The 18,420-nt window shown below is 35.7% G+C and overlaps 3 protein-coding genes across 3 annotated transcripts; 2 read left to right on the top strand and 1 right to left on the bottom strand.

The window, feature by feature from the left end:
* The first annotated feature begins 768 nt into the window (after positions 1-768).
* Positions 769-3,756, top strand: LOC113702795 (cytochrome P450 CYP72A616-like). Its single transcript, XM_027223939.2, has 5 exons — positions 769-1,150; positions 1,616-1,836; positions 2,274-2,518; positions 2,636-2,999; positions 3,121-3,756. The coding sequence occupies exons 1-5, from the start codon at positions 871-873 to the stop codon at positions 3,544-3,546; spliced, it is 1,536 nt and encodes a 511-aa protein (XP_027079740.1). The 5' UTR covers positions 769-870; the 3' UTR covers positions 3,547-3,756.
* Positions 3,757-7,443: 3,687 nt separating this feature from the next.
* LOC113703770 (uncharacterized) lies at positions 7,444-9,818 on the bottom strand. The gene is made up of 2 exons (XM_027225246.2): positions 9,079-9,818; positions 7,444-8,794 (listed from the first exon to the last, which is right to left on the bottom strand). The coding sequence occupies exons 1-2, from the start codon at positions 9,546-9,548 to the stop codon at positions 7,504-7,506; spliced, it is 1,761 nt and encodes a 586-aa protein (XP_027081047.2). The 5' UTR covers positions 9,549-9,818; the 3' UTR covers positions 7,444-7,503.
* Positions 9,819-16,660: 6,842 nt separating this feature from the next.
* On the top strand, positions 16,661-18,247 carry LOC113703768 (uncharacterized). The gene has a single exon (XM_027225244.1). It carries the CDS (start codon positions 16,661-16,663, stop codon positions 18,245-18,247), a length of 1,587 nt encoding a protein of 528 aa, XP_027081045.1.
* Positions 18,248-18,420: the final 173 nt, after the last annotated feature.

The following is an 18,420-nucleotide window of genomic DNA, read 5'->3' as shown; positions in this document are numbered from 1 at the left end:
AACTTTCCCGAACGAGTCAGGATATGCAACGCAGCGGATATGAATCAAACCCCGATCAATAAGAAAATCAGCAACTCAAGGCCAACCCTCAATCGCTGTGCCATATGCCTGGGGCTTTGGTCTACAAAGTTTAATTGATGACCAAGCATTATGTTGCAGCACTACTTGCGGCTCCATCTTTTCTTGACGATCACATCAGTAGGCGTTCTTGGGCATCAAGGCATGCTGACCAGGAGAACTATTGGCTGTTTGACTAGCTGCCCACCATTTCTTTTTGACTTTGCAGAAGCCCAAGCATGATCCAAAAGAAGGCTACGGCATGTATGATCATATATGCCTCCACTCGTCCACGTAATTAATTAACTAATTAATTTCAGGTCTATGATCCCAACCAATGAATAATGTCCTGCAAAAAATTTCTAGTTGCTGCACTACGAAATTGGCCGGAGAAGTTCTACTCAATTCGGGCCATTGATCTTAATTAAAATCTTGAGTCGGTAAGAAACATTTTTTTTTCTTAATTTAACCTATGATTCTGTGTAATAATTGAGAGAAGCAAACTAAAAAAATGTGAAACACAAATGAAAAGTGGTAAAAATGAACAAAAAAAAGTCAACTAAATAATTGTCTCAATGGAAGGAGAGGTGCCAAAATTTCATGCAATGCAATTGGCTTACATGTCCCATCAGTCCAATTCACAACAAATCACAGCCACCACTTTAACTTCTTCTCCAATCCTTTTTTAATCTTTTCAGTTCAGTCCCTAGCTATGTGGTTAATCTTTGCAACAGAACTCTATAAATTGAATGAAGCAGTGAGCAAAGCTCAGTAGCATCCAAAGCTGCAGCCATCGGGAAAGAAATCAGCTCCATGGAAGCATTCAATTTTATGGCCATATTGGCTTCCTTTTCGGCTCTTTTAGCTTCCTTTTGTGCCCTAAAACTTGTCTTTTCTCTATGGTGGAAGCCCAAAATCATAGAGAAACAGTTGAAGCAGCAGGGAATCGGAGGAACTTCTTACAATTTTCTTTATGGAGACGAGCCAGTTAGCAAGAAGCTGAGGATAGAAGCATGGGCCATCCCCATGTCTTTAAACCACGAGATTGTCCCACGTGTCGACCCTTCCCTTCATCAAATTGTGCAAGCATACGGTCTGATCAACTTTTTTCCATTCTTGGATTCTTCTTCTGTCTTTTTTTCCACAATCATTAAGTACTTGAAGTTTCTCTAGCCCTTTAGGAGTAACTTTTCATGGATCTTCCCATTTCAACATCCAAGAATTTACTATAAGAGGGAACAAATCTAGAAGCTATTATATGATACACGACCTTATAGATAGTGTGACACAAATCTGGTTATATAAAACTAAGGATATTATTCTGTGTTTAAAAGGAATAAATAACAATTAATTTACATAGACAGTTATGAGGGTGAAACTTTTTAGTTATTTGCATGCGAAATCTTGTGTGGACAATAAGTTGAAATGTACCATGCCAAATGAAAAATAGTAGAACTTCAGCATGTTATTACAAGCTCGACAATTACATCTGCCAAGAAAAATAAAAACTATGGCTCCATTGAATTGTGATTAATGGTGGCTTGGTTTGCTAAAATAGGAAAAGTGTGCCTGAGTTGGACTGGAACAAGGCCGAGACTGATAATGGGGAAGGCAGAGCTGATAAGGCTGATACTGAATGACAAGGATGGTCACTTCCAAAAGCCTCCACAGAACCCTCTTGTGGACCTTTTAACTCTGGGAGTCTCAACCTTGGAAGGAGAGAAATGGGCCAAGCGTAGAAGGTTAATTACTCCTGCATTCCACCATGAGAAGCTGCAGGTAATCCCTGCTTTCTACTAGATTACTGTAGAATTTTTCTGATTTTTTCTGTCCCACTGCAGTGTAAGTAATGCTTCGTGGAATGCTTCATATCTTATTCTGGTAGGCTTTTGGCTATTTAGTTGGTGTCTTATAGACTAATGGTCGGAAGAGCAGGGCAGACAATTCCTTTTTTAGTACATTTGACCAAAAAGAAGGGGGAAAAAAAATGAACCCTTCCAGGATTTATCAAAGACATTCAAAGATCTTTCGAGAAAAGAATGTGAAACATAACGCAGCATTCTTTAATTAAATGCATTGCAATAAAAAGAACATTTCTGACGTCAACAAGTTATGCTGAGGAAGAGCAAAAGTGCATTATCTTGATTAAGTTGCATGCCTAAACTGTTAATATAAGTGAGCTTCATCCCTATGTACTTATGACTTAAAGAAAGCAGGGAATGGTGCCAGAGTTTTTAGCAAGTTGCTGCAATCTGATTGATCGATGGAAGATGTTGCTTGCATCCGATGGATGGAGCGAAATTGATATCAATCCTGAACTGCAGAGCCTTTCGGCAGATGTGATTTCTAGAGCAGCCTTTGGAAGCAGCTATAAAGAAGGGAAGAAGATATTTGAACTTCAAAAAGAGCAAGCAGTGCTGGTACTTGAAGCATTTCAAGCTTTGTACCTCCCAGGACTCAGGTAGATTTCCATTTGTAAGCTCAAAAGAGACAACTAAAAATTATTAGTTCGTCTTCAATGTTATAGGTAAGAATTTTTAATTTAGTAACCGGACTAAACATTTTTAGCATTATACAGGTTTCTACCAACTAAGAAGAATAAACGGAGATATGAGGTGGATGCAGAGATAAAAGCAATGTTAAGAGATATAATTTGCAAGAAGCAAAAGGCAATGCAAAATGGAGAATCAGGTAATGGTGATCTACTTGGGTTGCTGTTGCAATGCAAAGAAGAAAAGGGAAATGAGATGACAATTGAAGATGTAATAGAGGAGTGCAAGCTGTTCTACTTTGCTGGCCAAGAGACCACTGCTAACTGGCTTACATGGACCCTCATCGTGTTGTCCATGCATCCGGACTGGCAAGAGAAGGCCAGGCAAGAAGTTCTCCATATTTGTGGAAAGACAGCCCCTGATGTGGAAATTTTGAACAGGCTCAAAATTGTAAGTATGAATTTGTTGTTAACCGATTTTTTTTGCAATACCCATACATAATACTATCACGTAAGATTTGCTTATTGTGTTTATGAATCCATGACTAATGAGGGGGAAATTGTTTTTGTAGGTCACGATGGTGTTGTTTGAAGTCCTAAGATTATATCCACCAGTGACTGGCCTGTTTCGATATACCGTCCAAAGAACTAAGGTAGGGGATATTTCCATCCCTGCAGGGGTTGTAGTTTATCTACCAATTATGCTGTTGCATCATGATTCTGAGTACTGGGGAGATGATGCAGAAGAGTTTAAACCAGAGAGGTTTGCTGAAGGAGTTTCAAAGGCATCAAAGGATCAATTGGCATTTTATCCCTTTGGCTGGGGACCAAGAATTTGCTTAGGCCAAAGCTTTGCAATCATAGAAGCAAAATTGGCTCTGGCCATGATTTTGCAGAACTTTTCATTCAAGCTATCACCTTCATATACTCATGCCCCCCATACCATAATAACTCTCCAGCCACAGCATGGGGCTCCAATTATATTCCAACAGATATAAAGATTTTATGTCCAGATAGGAATGAAGAAATTTCTCTTTTTTCTACAAGAATGTCACCAATTCCATGAACTGTGTGGCACACGGATCTTCTGTAGACCTGGTATTTACTGATATTGCTAAGAATGCAAAAAAAAAAAAAAATTGAAATTGGACAGTAATTTCTGTTTTACTTTGACCTTCAATGGAAAAGTCTTTTGTATCCTTGCACAATATACTTGTATCGTTTCTAGAATAGTTAACTTTAATAGATCTAACTAACTGTGCAAGTGTTTAATAGATTTGAAGTAGATGCTTGGTTGATTTAAAATTTTGCCATAAACCATCACAGAGGCTGGAACATCAAAAACAAGTTTGGGGTTTAAGTCAAATATTTTAGACAAGTCGTCCAAAAAACAAACTGGAATATGCCCAATCTCCCACCAAATTAAAGTTAACTGATGAGGCCTGTCAATTCCATCCCCAATAAGTTTCTTGGTAAGGTTGCTACTTTTGGAAACAACCCAAAGTAACTCTGCATTAATTGCAGCTCGTAGCCCATCTTCCATGACAATTGCAGCTGCACACCCGGCAACGAAGCTTATAGTCTTTCCATAAAAGGAAACCAAGCAGCATGGAAGGATCTATACCGAAGGCTTTAGCTCTCTGCTGGGCTCTTTTGTTGTCCATCTTTTTCATAGTAGTAAAATTTTTGTGCAATCTCTGGTGGAAACCCAAAAGCCTGGAGAAACAATTAAAGCAGGAAGGGATTAGAGGAACCTCTTACAAGCTTCTCTATGAAGACAAGATGGTTATATATGAAGAAGTTGATAGTTCCACGGGTCAACCCCTTCCTTCATCAAATGGTCCAAATTCTTCAATCTTTTTTTTTGTACCATCTTTCTTTTGTCATCAACATGTTCAATTCCCAAGCCTCTCATTCTTGATGGATACTTCCTTTCCTGCACGCACGTAAGAACTTAGATTCACTTTACTGAATACTTACAAAACAGTTGGTAGTCGGGTTCGAGCTTGACTCTGGATTTATCGGGCCAATGTGGTCGCTGGACAAAAAAAGTAAGCAGTCTTATTGAAAATTGGCATTAGTAGCTGTTGATTAAAGTGTCGTTTGCCCTTTACACCAAAAAGGCCTAGGATTGTAGTTATCGTAAATAATTTTGGAAAGCTGGAATATTGGAAATCATGAGAATTGTGGCTTGTGAGCTATACTATACAAGTACATAGTGATGGTACTACTGATGGTGGCTTTGGCGTTTTGCTCAAATAGGGAAAATATGCATGTGTTGGATTGATAATAGGGAGGGCAGAATTGATCAGGCTGATACTCAGTGACAAGAATGGTCACTTGCAAAAGCCACCACAGAACCCTTTTGTGGATATTTTGACGCTGGGAGTCTCAACCTTGGAAGGAGAGAAATGGACCACACGTAGAAGAGTAATCAATCCTGCATTCCATAATGAGAAAATTCGGGCAATGTCTGCTCTATAATTCTAGTACATTTTTGCCAACAAATATGGACAATCCCTTGATCCAAATTGTGTTTTGTTGAAATGAATTTGGTATGATCAAGAGCAAAAATGTTTCAATTGTCAAGTAAAAAATCTTTAAATTTCTTTCTATCTATGTGATATCACAGCGAAGATCTCGTTTTGGTTTGATACTTACCAATAGCTAGACATGCAAGTTCAAGTTATCTTACATGCAGTAAATATTTGGCTTATCTATTCTTGTCTTGCATACCTAATTTCTAGAAGAAACTAGGTAAGCATAAATTTCTTGTGCTTCAAATCAATTTAAATGGGATCTTTCCCTTCTGGATATAGCCAAGGCTTTGGATGATCTCTTGAAAAAATATGTTACCTTTTAATGAAAAGATGCATTTCTGCGTCGGACTCAGAATGTCTTTAAATCAAAGGCACAAGAAGTCGAGCACGACCCAAAATAGAAAGAAGAATATAACTACAGAATCATCCTGAAAGCTAAAGTTACATTTATAAATTGATTGATCTAATGAACTTCAAAGCAATTGTGCTAATGACTTTGAAGAAAACTGGGAATGGTACCGGAAATTTTTTGCAAGTTGATGGGTGGAAGAAGTCAGTTCCTTCAGATGGATCGAGTGAAATTGATATTAATCCAGAAGTACAAAGTCATTTTGCAGATGTGATTGCTAGGACAGCATTTGGAAGGAGCTATAGAGAAGGAAAGAAGATAATCGAACTTCGGGGTTCAGAAAGAACAAGCTGTACTGATTAATGAAGCATTTCAGGCATTTTACCTCCCAGGTTTCAGGTGGAATTCGATTCACAAACAAGAGATGAACATTCAATTTGCAAACTAAATTTTCTTTTATTGAGTGGGGAATTTTTAAAAGATTGAAGCTAAGCAGATGGATACATTTTTAGAAAAAATACAGAGTTGCTATTCAGCAAAACTATTTTACTTGGCAAATTAATTTCAACCAGCTCCAAATTTGACTGAATGGATAAACAGATTCTTCGTATAGATTTCTTCCAAGAAGAATAGAAGGAGATACGAATTGGATGCCCAGATCAAAGCAATGTTAAGAGATGTAACTTGTAAGAAACAGAAGGCAACGCAAAAGGGAGAATCAAGAAATGGTGATCTACTAGGTCTGCTGTTGCAATGCAAAGAACAACAGGGTAGTGATGGCAATAGAAGATGCAAAGAGGAGTGCAAGCTGTTCTACTATTTTGGCCAAGAAACCACAGCTAACTGGCTTACAGGCAGGCACGAGAAGGCCAGACAAGAGATTGCGCAGATTCTTGGAAAAGCAGAACCTGATGTTGAAATCTTAAACCGGCTGAAAATTGTGAGTACGGATTTGTCAAATAATTGAACCTTCTTATTATCATTGCCAGTTTGGTCGCCACATACTTGCAAATGTTCTCTTATGCCGTATAATTTTCTTGTCATCTCTTATCTTGCAATCAAGTGGGGAAGAACTGTTCGATGCATGTATATGGCTGATAAATAATTCAAATGGACGCAAACTGACTCAAAATCAGACGAAAAGAGAAAGAGTTGTGTCATTTATGAAGCTTGCAATTAGAATTGAGTAAATGGTGTTTTACTCTATATTGGTACTGAGTTCCACGCCCTGGCATGAGGGATCTTTTCTCAACCTGGGAGCGTAATGTGCTATTTGTCTATTACTAAAAATTGCTAAACCAAATTGAGTCTAGAGTGCTATTCTTTTTAACCAGATTACACTAGCATCAAACCAGAAAGGAAGAAATGACTACTAGTTTGAAAAAAATAAGGTTAAGTTGACTATCTGTTGCAGGTATTCGGAGCTGTGATCAAATTATAAACTGAATACCGGTCTGTACCCTATTGTTCTTTCATTTTATGCTCCTCACATTAGAAATGAAAAATTGAATGACGGGGTAAGGGGTGTAGAAGTTACTTTTTAATATTTTTTTGACGAAATTAAACAAATATTTCTATTGAATAGGGTATCTATAGTACAGAAATTACTTAAGCATAAGCACACTTAGTTAAATTTTAATAGGATATGTACGGTACAGCATCTTGATGGCAGGTTCAAGTCAACATTGGCTCTCTTTTTTTTTGATAGAAAACTGGAAAAATTTAATAAGCTGAAGACAGATCCGAAACATTAGTTCAATTCAACATTAGTTTGATGAGTTTAATAATGATCCAATAATGCAAGGTGGGTAATGGTCAAATGCATGTGCTAAATGAATAATTCTTAATAAGATTCATCAAAAAGTACAATATTACTCGTTTACTTGTGGGATATTAATTTAAGCCTCTGAGATCCTATACATAATGATGCAACCAGCGAAGGAATAGGAAGGAATAGTAGTATAGGAAAAGCTGAAAGAAATTTAAATAATAACAGTAATAATAAAAGAACTGGAAAATAACCCATGTATCAAATCCAATGTTGCCTTAATATTCAAAATTCGCAGTCAGTCTCCCTCATCAGGGTAGTCAACATTACCATCTTCTCCTTCTTCTTCTTCTTCTTCACTGACATTCATACTAGGAATACAATAGAATTCACCTTGTCTGAAGTTTCTGGCTGGAACCAAGCCTTCAATCGGATTGGGAAGCTGATTTTCATTATTGGGCTTGGCCTGATGCTCCGAGGATGAGCTACAAGAATAAGAACCGCCATTGGCTAGTTGTGACTTGGAGTGGAGTTGATCCAGCTGATCAAAGTACTGACAAGTCTTGAATTTCTTGCGACATTGCTTCGCATTTTCTCGCGATTTCTTGAAGTATTTGTTGATGTTTTCCCACTTCTCTTTGCATCTCTTGGCACTCCTTTGAAATCCCATTGACGCCATTGAATTGCTTATCTGTTCCCAAAGAGGCCCTTTGATCCCCGGCCTTTGAAACTTTTGCTCTAAGCTGCTTCGAATTTGAATCAATGCCTCCACTTCAGCTTTAGGCCATCTCCTGTTGGTCATGTTTATACTCAAATCATCCCTGCAGACTTTGCTAGTACTGGGGCTGAGCTCGCCATTCATGGCTCCCGAAGAAATCATGGCCGGCTGGAAATCTGAGGGATGATTCCTAGGAGGAAGTTTAATACTTTGGCCAGTGATTTTCTCCAAGTATGAAACAATGGAGGCCTCTCTACTAGAAGCTAATGCCCGTTCACGGGCCCTGGCAGCCATGTCTTGCTCAAGTTTTTCTAATTCTTGTCGCCTCCAAGCGTCCTCTCTTTCCCTTCTTTCTTTATCTAATCTCTCAATTGCATTCATAAAATTACTGTGAAGAGCCTCCCGGTGGTCCATGAGCTGATGCACCAAGCCCTCAAAAAATATGGCCATCGAACTCAATTCATCTTTCAACTTCTTCCTTTTCTTGTTCTTTGAAACCACAGCTACGGGCGCTTCATGACCACTAAATGACTCAGAACCGTCATGACAATGCCCAATGGCAGCCCCAGCAGCAGTGGCGCCAGCGTTGGTGGTATGTTTGTCTAGAGTGATAGGCAAGCAGGTACTGAATGTTGTAGCCAAGTTTCCAGCAGAGGCGCCACCAGTTTTATTAGCCTCACTAGCATCTGAGGCACTTCTGCAAATTGATTCAAGCTCACCAAAAAGTCTATTCTTACTGTTCTCTAAAGAACTATTCATTTGCTCAGTATCTTCGGAAGACTTGTAGTATTTGTTTTGGTGCATTTCCGGCCGCACTTCTTTGTCCAGTGAGTTATTATTCCCATCCGAGATATTGGTGCACAGAGGCTTCCTACAAAAATTTATTGAACATATACAACCCTCAAAAAACCCTTCAAACATAAAGAAAGGGAAAAAAAGAAAGAAAGAAAGAAAGAAAGACTCCCTTGAATGCTACAAATAATAGATAGTACTGGCTATTAATGAAGGTTCTTGAAACTTAAAATGTGAACACTTGTAAATTTTGAACAAATCATACTAGACTTACTAGTACTATTATTTTACACGAGTACATGTGCACATAAACATGAAATGCAGCAACCAATAGCATGTGATTTTGTGCAATTTCCAAGTTACCAAAAAGGTTGTCTAATAGCAGTAGCAGAATCTTCTTGATTTTGCCAACAATAATGTGGGGATGCCATAGCCAAGGCAGCAGCAGCAGCACTATTCCGTCTAAACAAATCATCTTCTGATCCATCATCATCCAAACCTCCATTTTTACTACTAGTAATATTCTCATTGAGATCCGGTGGCTTGAAGTTCAGCGGGAAAAATGAAACTGAGGGCCTGATATTGTTGCCGACAACCGCAGCCGTGGTGGCACTAGTACTAACAACATTTTCTTGACCTAAAACACACTGCTGCAGCTGGTCCTGCAGCCTCCTTTGCTGCTGCAAAAGAGCTTGAAAATGATGATGATAGTGGAAAAAATCTGGGATTGTTTGGAAGTTTTGAGTTTCTTGAAAGATGTACGGTTGTTGGTGGTTGTATTGGTGACTTTGGTTCGCAGAAAACACTGGCTGCTGTTGATGGTTCTCTCCCATTTCATGCTCAAGACTGCAATTACTTTTACTACTATATGGGGGTATGCTTCTGGGGTCTCTGAATCATTGTTTAGAATCCAGAAATGATGATCTTTTTCTGTAAAGGGGAAAGAGTGAATATTGGAGTCACTGCGGCTCTGCTGTCTATGATTGAAGGAGATTTGTGTAGGTGTTCATGGGTTAACCAGAAACCCTAAGAAAGAAAAGTGGAGATTTATCAGCGGAAGAGTTAAAAACAGTGCGGGAAACTCTTGAAGGGGAGGGGGGAAGTTGTTGGAGAGATATGTGGGATAATGATAATCCGCCTATTATGGCTATCTTTTCTTCTTTAAACAAAAAGACAAATGAAGCCCAAAAAAAAAAAAAAAGCATGAATGTGTTTCTTCAAAATTAAAAAAAAAATATTTTGCCCAAAAAAAAAAAGAAAAGAAAAAGTAAAACATGAATATGCCTATCATTTGTATATTTAGAGTTCGAAGTTGAGGAACACCAATCTCTCCTTCTTCTTTTTTTTGGGGTTTTAATTCAAGGGAAATTCCAAAGAGGCAAAGTACCTAATTGGCTCTCAAACTCTTGAGTTTGTACACTTTTGGCCAGCTAACTATTATTTGCATATTTTTAGCCTTTCAACTTCTAAAAGTGTATTTTTCTGACCTTTCTATCCATTTGAACTGTTAAAGCTATCTACAACTAAGAATTTTCTATACATTAGATATTTTTACTAGATTAATAAACTAAGAGATTTCTTCGCATATTTCTAAGCAATTGCTAGTTAATATTTAAACAAACAGGTTTTAAGAACTAATATGCATTAGTATGTTCAAGAGTTCAATTATATTATAATAGTTACCACTTCCTACAAAGTTGTGTGCATAATAGAACATTTTGATCGTTAATTAAGGTTAGGCAAAATGAGTCCAAGTCCTAGTCTTTTTCTCGAGAATTACATGTTTCGTAAGGAGAAATAATTGTAAAATGCATAGTATTAGAATTTTTTTTTCTAAATCTTTACACTAAAATGTTTTTCTTAATTTTCACCTTGCCATATAGTTTTTCTTTTTTCTTTTTTGGTGATATCCCTTGGCTTATGGAGTTGATTGATAAAGTTAGAAATAGAAGAAAGTCTGCAATGGCTATTGGATCTGTTGTTGATAATTTTTTTTTTTATACACTGTCAATGTATAATTTTTTTATACTAAAAGCATTAGATCAATGTTATAATTCAAAATTATGTATATGTGACATACATCTAAAACTGCTAATGTAAAAAAAATTACTACAGTATTAGTATATAAAAATTTAATACAACATCGAAATTCAACTCCCGATATCTCCTCCTATAAGGATTGTAAAAAGAGCAAATGTGAAACTAATTTCCAAACTAAGGGCGAAAGATTGAAGTTCCTTTATTTTTGGTTGGAGTTTCAACGTCTAGGTTGTGGTACATTTCTACCAACTAGATAAGAGAACAATTGGAGTTCTCAATTGAATGCCAAGTGTCACTATATTGTTAGAGAAAGGAGTTTTTTTCCTGGTTTTTTCTACCAAAAAGTGAGAAATGTCTATTTCAGGCATGGTCTTCAAATTCAATGTCTTAATAGTTCCTTACTATTTAGGGGCTAATTGGTAACAATGGTTTAGTTATTTGCATTTGTTCCTTTTGTTTGGTTTTTAATTGATGTGAAAGGTCAATTGAATGCTTTTATGAAAACTAAGTCATTAAATAGTTGCTAACTATTTAGGGTTATTTTTGTATTTTTGAAAATATTTCTTTTATAATTTTCTGATCAAGTGCAAATAATTGTAAACTATTTGTGGGCCCTTTTATCACATGGGCTGTTTTGAATTAGATTATATGATTCATTATATAATTAATATAAATTAATGGAGTTATGCCCGTTAGAAGTAATGTGCTTGGCCGTTAGTATATGACTGATGACTGATGTTGAAGTTAGTCAACAGCACCTTAATTGTCTTATTACTTATTGAACTTCCTTCTTTCTTCATTTACCCAGAATTCCCTTCCCCTTCTTTTCTGTCGAATAGCCTTTTTCTTTCTCTCGATCGAATAGGCCGCTATACTATATCGGCCTGCAAAATTTTTAGTTTCTTACCGAATCCTTCAACAACTAAATTGTCCTTCAATTTGATTTCGACCCAGAAAATCCTCCACACGCACGTGAATTTTTGGCATGCCCCAAAAATTAGGTCAGTAAAATTCCTTTTCCCCAAAATCTACGGCCCTGCAAAATCTTCGATTTTCTGTCAATTCCTCGAGCAATTAACTGTACTTCCTTTCGATTGTCTCTAAAAAAGTCGCCCAATTGACGTCAATTCTTCTTTTGCCCCAAAAACAGTTCACTGATATCTCTTTTTCCCCAAAATCAGCTCATTTTAGGGATGCCTGTTCTACCGACGTATGCTATGATGCAGCTTTCAAAATTTACTATTCCCAGTCCTATATATACTTTTGTTCCTCAGTTTTGCCGGTCTTCAGCAGACGACCGAAGAAAATCTAGGTATTTTCTATTCTGTGTCTTTTTATTTCAACCTGCAATTTTTTAGTTTGATGAATGTTCTTACCTTCTGTTCATTTATTGCCTTCCGTTAATTAAAGACTGCCATGTCTTTTATATTATGCATAAAAGAATAATTATGATGCTAATTTTTCGATTAGCTTACGTTTACTTTTTCCTCTGTTTTTATATTAATTTCAAATGCTGCCGGACTTTTGCCAACATTCAGGCGAGCAAAGAAAATATAGGTATGTTTCTGTTTTCTCACCTTCTGATTTGAACTGCAATTTTTTCCCATTGTTGTTGCCTCTGTTTATTGCTTTCTTTTAATTATAAGAAATGCGATGTGTTTGATGTTATGCTATGATGGTTTACTTTTGCCTCTGTTTTTAATTTCAAATGTTGCATGATGCTGTTAGCTGTTTATCTATTCAATAATTACATCATTTAGGGTCTGTTTGGTTGGAAGTAAAATGTTTTCCTTGGGAAAATATTTTCCGTGGAAGTAATTTTCCATGAAAATCATTTTCCTTTCATCATTTTCAGGTGTTTGGTTAGCTTATTGAAAATATTTTCTTACTTCATTTTTCTGGTATTTGTTTAACTTTTGAAATATTTTCACTTTTATCTCTATCTTTACTTTCTACACATTATAACTACATACTTCTTCCCATGCAAAATAATTAGTATCATTGTACTTCGGGTTATTAAGGTTGTCATTTTATATATATTAGTTAGTTTTAGCTATTCTAGGATGCTTTGATTCTGTCATTTTGTGTACCTTTGGTTTAGTATCTTGCTTTATTTACAGTAAAATTAGATTTTGATCTTCTGTGTTTCAAAATGAAGAAAAAAAGAAAATTTAGTTCAGGTTTTAGATTGATAGATGAGATGTTTGATGATTCCCTTGATTTAGCAATGTTGGAAAGAAACAAAAGGAGAAACTTAAATATGCTGACTGAGCATATGAAGTTTACTCTTGATTCTTCTGTTTCTCAACCATATTCTCCTATTGTAATCAACTGTGAGAATGACATCCGTGAAAAGCACTCTGTTGAAACATGTGCTTCACAAAATCACATCGATAGGAATGTAATTCTGCCAAATCACTGCAGAGGTAAAAATGTTTACTTTCCTCCAAAAAATACTGGAGAAGTTCATTATACCTCTGATTCTACTGACAAGCATTGTTTGCCTACAATGAATTCATCTTTAATCAACCTCTGTGGTGTTGAACCTGCTACTTTGTCACAAGTGAACTGCAATGAGGAACCATTTGTTATAGAAAATCAGTTTCAGAGTGAACAAGTTGCAAACGTTAAAGAAAAAATTAGCTATTCTGAAATATCAAATCTAGATATGGAACTAGCTAATTATATTCCTCCCCTTTCTGTGAATAGCCATATACCTATAATAGGTAGTACATCTGTTATATCTTATGATAAGAGCCCTCTTGACTATTCTGAAATATATCATGATAAGAGCCCTCTTGACTATTCTGAAATATATCATGAAGGGGTGATAAATAAGAAAGAATATAGGAGGCAGGCCTACTTTAGATGGAAACAGAAAAAATTGAGAGGAAAATCTAGATCAATTGGTCCTTATGATAAGAGCCCTCTTGAATATTCTGAAATATATCATGGAGAGGTAATAAATAAGAAAGAATATAGGAGACTGGCCTACTTTAGATGGAAAAACAAAAGATTGAGAGCAAAATCTAAATCTATTGCTTCTACAAATATAATTGAAAATCGAACAAGCATCACGATTGTGAATGAGTGTTCCTCAGCTGTTGATGTTCAGTGTACTTCTCGATCTCGTTCGAAACATTGCAGATCATCTCTGAAAAAAACTCAGCCAGGTCTATAGTTAATATTTTTAAGTTTTCTAATATCTGTTTTTAAACTAGCATTAAAATCAATTGAATGATTTGACTACTAAGTGCTCTAAAATAATTATATTTTAGGAAGAGGATACAAAACAGGAAGAGCTTTGTTGGATATAATTCCTGACAAAGCTGAAATCCCACCACGCCAACTAGATTGTCCTCATTGTGGAGCGAAGAAGTTTTTTTCTGAGACAGCATATTTTTGTTGCCAAGATGGTGAAGTTATTTTAGCTCAAAATAAAATTCCAGATATCTTTAAAGAGCTATTGACTTCATCTTCACAAGAGACACAATCTTTTAGAGCTCTTATTAGAACGTATAATAATCATTTTGGATTCACTTCCTTCGGTGTTAAAGCTGATCTGACTCTCTCAAAAAGCAATAAAGGAATTTACACTTTTAGAATTCAAGGACAAATATATCATTTTCTGAATGATTTCAATTCAAGCAATGATCATAGTAATAATTTACAGTTATATTTCAATGATTTTGAAACTGAAGTAAGCAATCGATTAGCAGCTTGTCCTAGACTATCTGAAAGTGTGATTAGAAAAATTATGCAAGTTCTTGAGTCTAATCCATATGCAAAATTTTTTAGAAATTTGAGAGAGGTACCTAATTTAGATAACTACTACATTGTGTTAAAAACTCTGCCCGGTGTTGATCAAAGAGTTTATAATAGACCGACAACTTCACAAGTTGCTGGTTTGTGGGTTGAGGGGCAAGAAAATGGAGAAACCGGCAGGCGTGATATTAGAGTTCATACCCATAGTGGTGCTTCAAAAAACATACAGTACTATTATGGATGTTATGATCCACTCCAATATCCAATACTTTTTCCTTTTGGTGATCTTGGCTGGCACCAAGGAATACCAAAGAAAGGAGCAAAAGTATATGAAAGAAAGAGGAAAAAAAAACAACCTGTAGCAGATTTGATTTCCCCTGCAAATGCTGCTACAGCAGAATAATTAATCCAAAATGAAGAACATGGTTAGTATAATAACTATATACCATGATCTTTCATTTTACCTATTTAATATTTATGATTACACATTTAATAATGTACTATTATTTTTTCCACAGCAATGGAAAACATACATTAAGATCCAAATTTTGTGTCCCTTCGAGAATACTATTGTTATAAACTTCAGATTAGAGACAATGATGAATCTTGGCTATTACATTTTGCTCGCCTCCTACAACAATATATTGTTGATCAATATGTGAAGCTTGAGACACAAAGACTTGACTTCTATAGATTACAACAAGAGGAAATTAGGAGAGAGTTCTTGAAAGGCATAATAGATGCTTTAGGATCAGGTGAGAGTCAAGCATCTAATGTTGGCCAACGTATCATATTACCGCCATCATTTATTGGAGGGCCGAGAAATATGAGACGTAAATACATGGATGCAATGACATTAGTACAGAAGTATGGTAAATCGGATATATTTCTGACCATGACTTGCAATCCTAATTGGCCAGAAATAAAAGAACACTTAATAGACAAAGAAGAGGCACAAAATAGACCAGATTTGCTTGCTAGAGTATTTCATGCTAAGTTAGAACAGCTTAAAGATGAACTTTTGAAAAAATGCATCTTCGGTGAAGTGGCAGCTTACACTTATGTCATTGAATACCAAAAACGTGGACTGCTACATGCACATTTCTTGCTAATTTTAAAGTCAAAATTCAAGATGTATACCCCTGAAGAATATGATAAAATTGTCTGTGCTGAGATACCAAATAAAGAGAAAAATGAATATCTATATAATTTGGTCATTAAACATATGCTTCATGGACCATGTGGTTCACTTGATCCAACAAATGTATGCATGAGAAAAAATGGAACTTGCAAGAATAATTTTCCTAAAAATTTTTGTGAGGAAACTATCCGAACTCTTAATGCATATCCTGAATATCGAAGGAGAGATGATGGAGTTCAAATTAAGATTAAATCAGCTCTTTTAGATAACAGATGGGTTGTACCATACAATCCATATCTTTTGGCTAAATTTGATTGCCATCTTAATGTTGAAATATGCTCTACAATTAAAGCAGTCAAATACATTTACAAGTATATCTATAAATGTCATGATAGAACTAGCTTCTCTGTAGTGAATAATAAATCTGATTCAGAAATTGATGAAATTAAACAATATGTATCAGCTAGGTGGGTTTCTCCACCTGAGGCAGCATGGAGAATTTTTAGATTCTGTATGAGTGAAATAAAGCCACCTATTATTCATTTACAATTATATTTGGAGAATTATCAGCCAATGAGTTTCAAAAAAATAGCTAATCTTCAAAATGTTGTCGATAACTATCATTTGAAAAAAACAATGCTCACTGAATTTTTTTACATGAATAGGACAGATAAAGCAGCTCAGGATCTAAATTGTACTTATGTAGAGTTTCCTGATCATTTTGTCTGGTTACCTAAGCAAAAATACTGGAAATTGAGAGAAAGAGGTGAATCAATAGGTCGAATAATGACTGCTCATCCTTCCGAAGGAGAACGATACTACTTGAGATTACTCTTATCACAGGTTCGATGTCCAATTTCATTTGATGACCTAAGAACCTTTAATGGAGTTCAAGTAGAAACGTTCTAAGAAGCAGCATTAATTCGAGGCTTGTTACAAAATGATAACAGCCAAGAAATTTGTTTACAAGAAGCCTCACTTTTTCATATGCCCTATGAAATGAGGAGACTCTTTGCAACACTTTTGGTTTATTCTTGCCCTAATGACCCAAAGGCATTGTGGCAAAATTTTGAATCTTCTATGTCAGAAGATTTTGCCAAATGTTCAGCAATGACATCTACACAAGTGAAAAGAAATGTCTTGCAACAAATTGATGGATTTTTGCAATCGATGGGAAAAAGTATACATTCATATAATTTGATTCCCATTGGATTCTCTTATGAAAATATAGACAATGAAACTCGAGAATTAAGAGCAGAAAGAAACATTGTCATTTCAGAAATTGACTTAAATTCAATTCAGCTACTCAATGAAAAACAGAAAAAAGCATTCGTAGTCATATCTGAGAGAATTTACTCAGATAGACCTGATGTTTTTTTCATTGACGGTCCAGGTGGTACTGGAAAAACATTTCTCTATAGAGCTTTGTTAGCTGATGTTAGATCTAAAGGCTATCTTGCTCTTGCTACAGCTACATCAGGAATTGCAGCTTCCATTTTACCAGGTGGAAGGACTGCACATTCCAGATTTAAAATTCCAATAGATATCTTTGATGGTGCAACATGTCGGGTCAGTAAACAAACTTCTTTAGCTGCAATGATCAAAGAAGCAAAACTCATAATCTGGGATGAAGCACCAATGGCTAAAAAAGCAGCAATTGAAGCTTTAGATGATCTCTTAAGAGATTTAATGAATTCAGAAGAAATATTTGGGGGAAAGGTAGTTGTACTTGGTGGAGATTTTAGACAAACGTTGCCAGTTGTTAGAAAAGGAACAAAAGCTGAAATGATAAATGCATGTTTGATAAATTCTCCATTATGGCACAAATTAGAGAAATTGCAATTAATAGAGAACATGAGAGCAAAATTAGATCCTTTATTCACGCAGTTTCTTTTAAGAATTGGAGATGGGACACAAGAAACAAATGAGAATGACATAGTAAAACTTCCATCTTCAATTATAGTTAACTATAATAATGAGACTGATGCAATTGAAAAGCTAATCAATATTGTGTATCCTGAATTTAAAGATCCTTCAAACAAACTGTATTGCTCACAAAATAGAGCAATTCTAACTACAAAGAATAACTTTGTAGATGAAATAAATGATCAATTGATCAAAAAATTTCCAGGAGATTTGACTGAGTACCTAAGCTATGATGAAACACTGAATGAAAATCATCAATCTGAATATATTGATCTTTTGAATACTCTTACGCCAAGCAATTTACCTCCACATAGGTTACTCTTAAAATCCAATGCCCCAATAATTCTTTTAAGAAATCTTGATCCTGCTGAAGGATTATGCAATGGAACTAGACTCATAATAAAGAGTTTGAGCAAGAATGTTATTTGTGCTAAAATTGCAGTGGGTGATTTTTGTGGCAAAGAAGTTTTTATACATAGAATTTCCTTGCAGCCACCAAGTGATGAACAATATCCAGTTCCATATAAGAGAACACAATTTCCAATTCGTTTGTGCTTTGCAATGACAATAAATAAAGCACAAGGCCAAACTTTAGATTTTGTTGGTATTTATTTGAAAGAACCTGTGTTTTCACATGGCCAATTATATGTTGCACTTTGAAGAGCCAAAACAGCTTCGGCTGTAAAAGTACTTATTAGGCCAGCTTATTTTGATGAATCATGCACTGATCATACTAAAAATATAGTATATAAAGAAGTTCTTGAAGCTTCCCAGATTACATTATCAGGTTTTAATATTCATGGCTTTTTTTTCAACTTTATTATTTTGTTTAA

Source organism: Coffea arabica, chromosome 8e, assembly GCF_036785885.1.
Source record: "Coffea arabica cultivar ET-39 chromosome 8e, Coffea Arabica ET-39 HiFi, whole genome shotgun sequence".
Classification (NCBI taxonomy): domain Eukaryota; kingdom Viridiplantae; phylum Streptophyta; class Magnoliopsida; order Gentianales; family Rubiaceae; genus Coffea; species Coffea arabica.
This window is presented reverse-complemented; position numbering and strand designations above follow the sequence as displayed.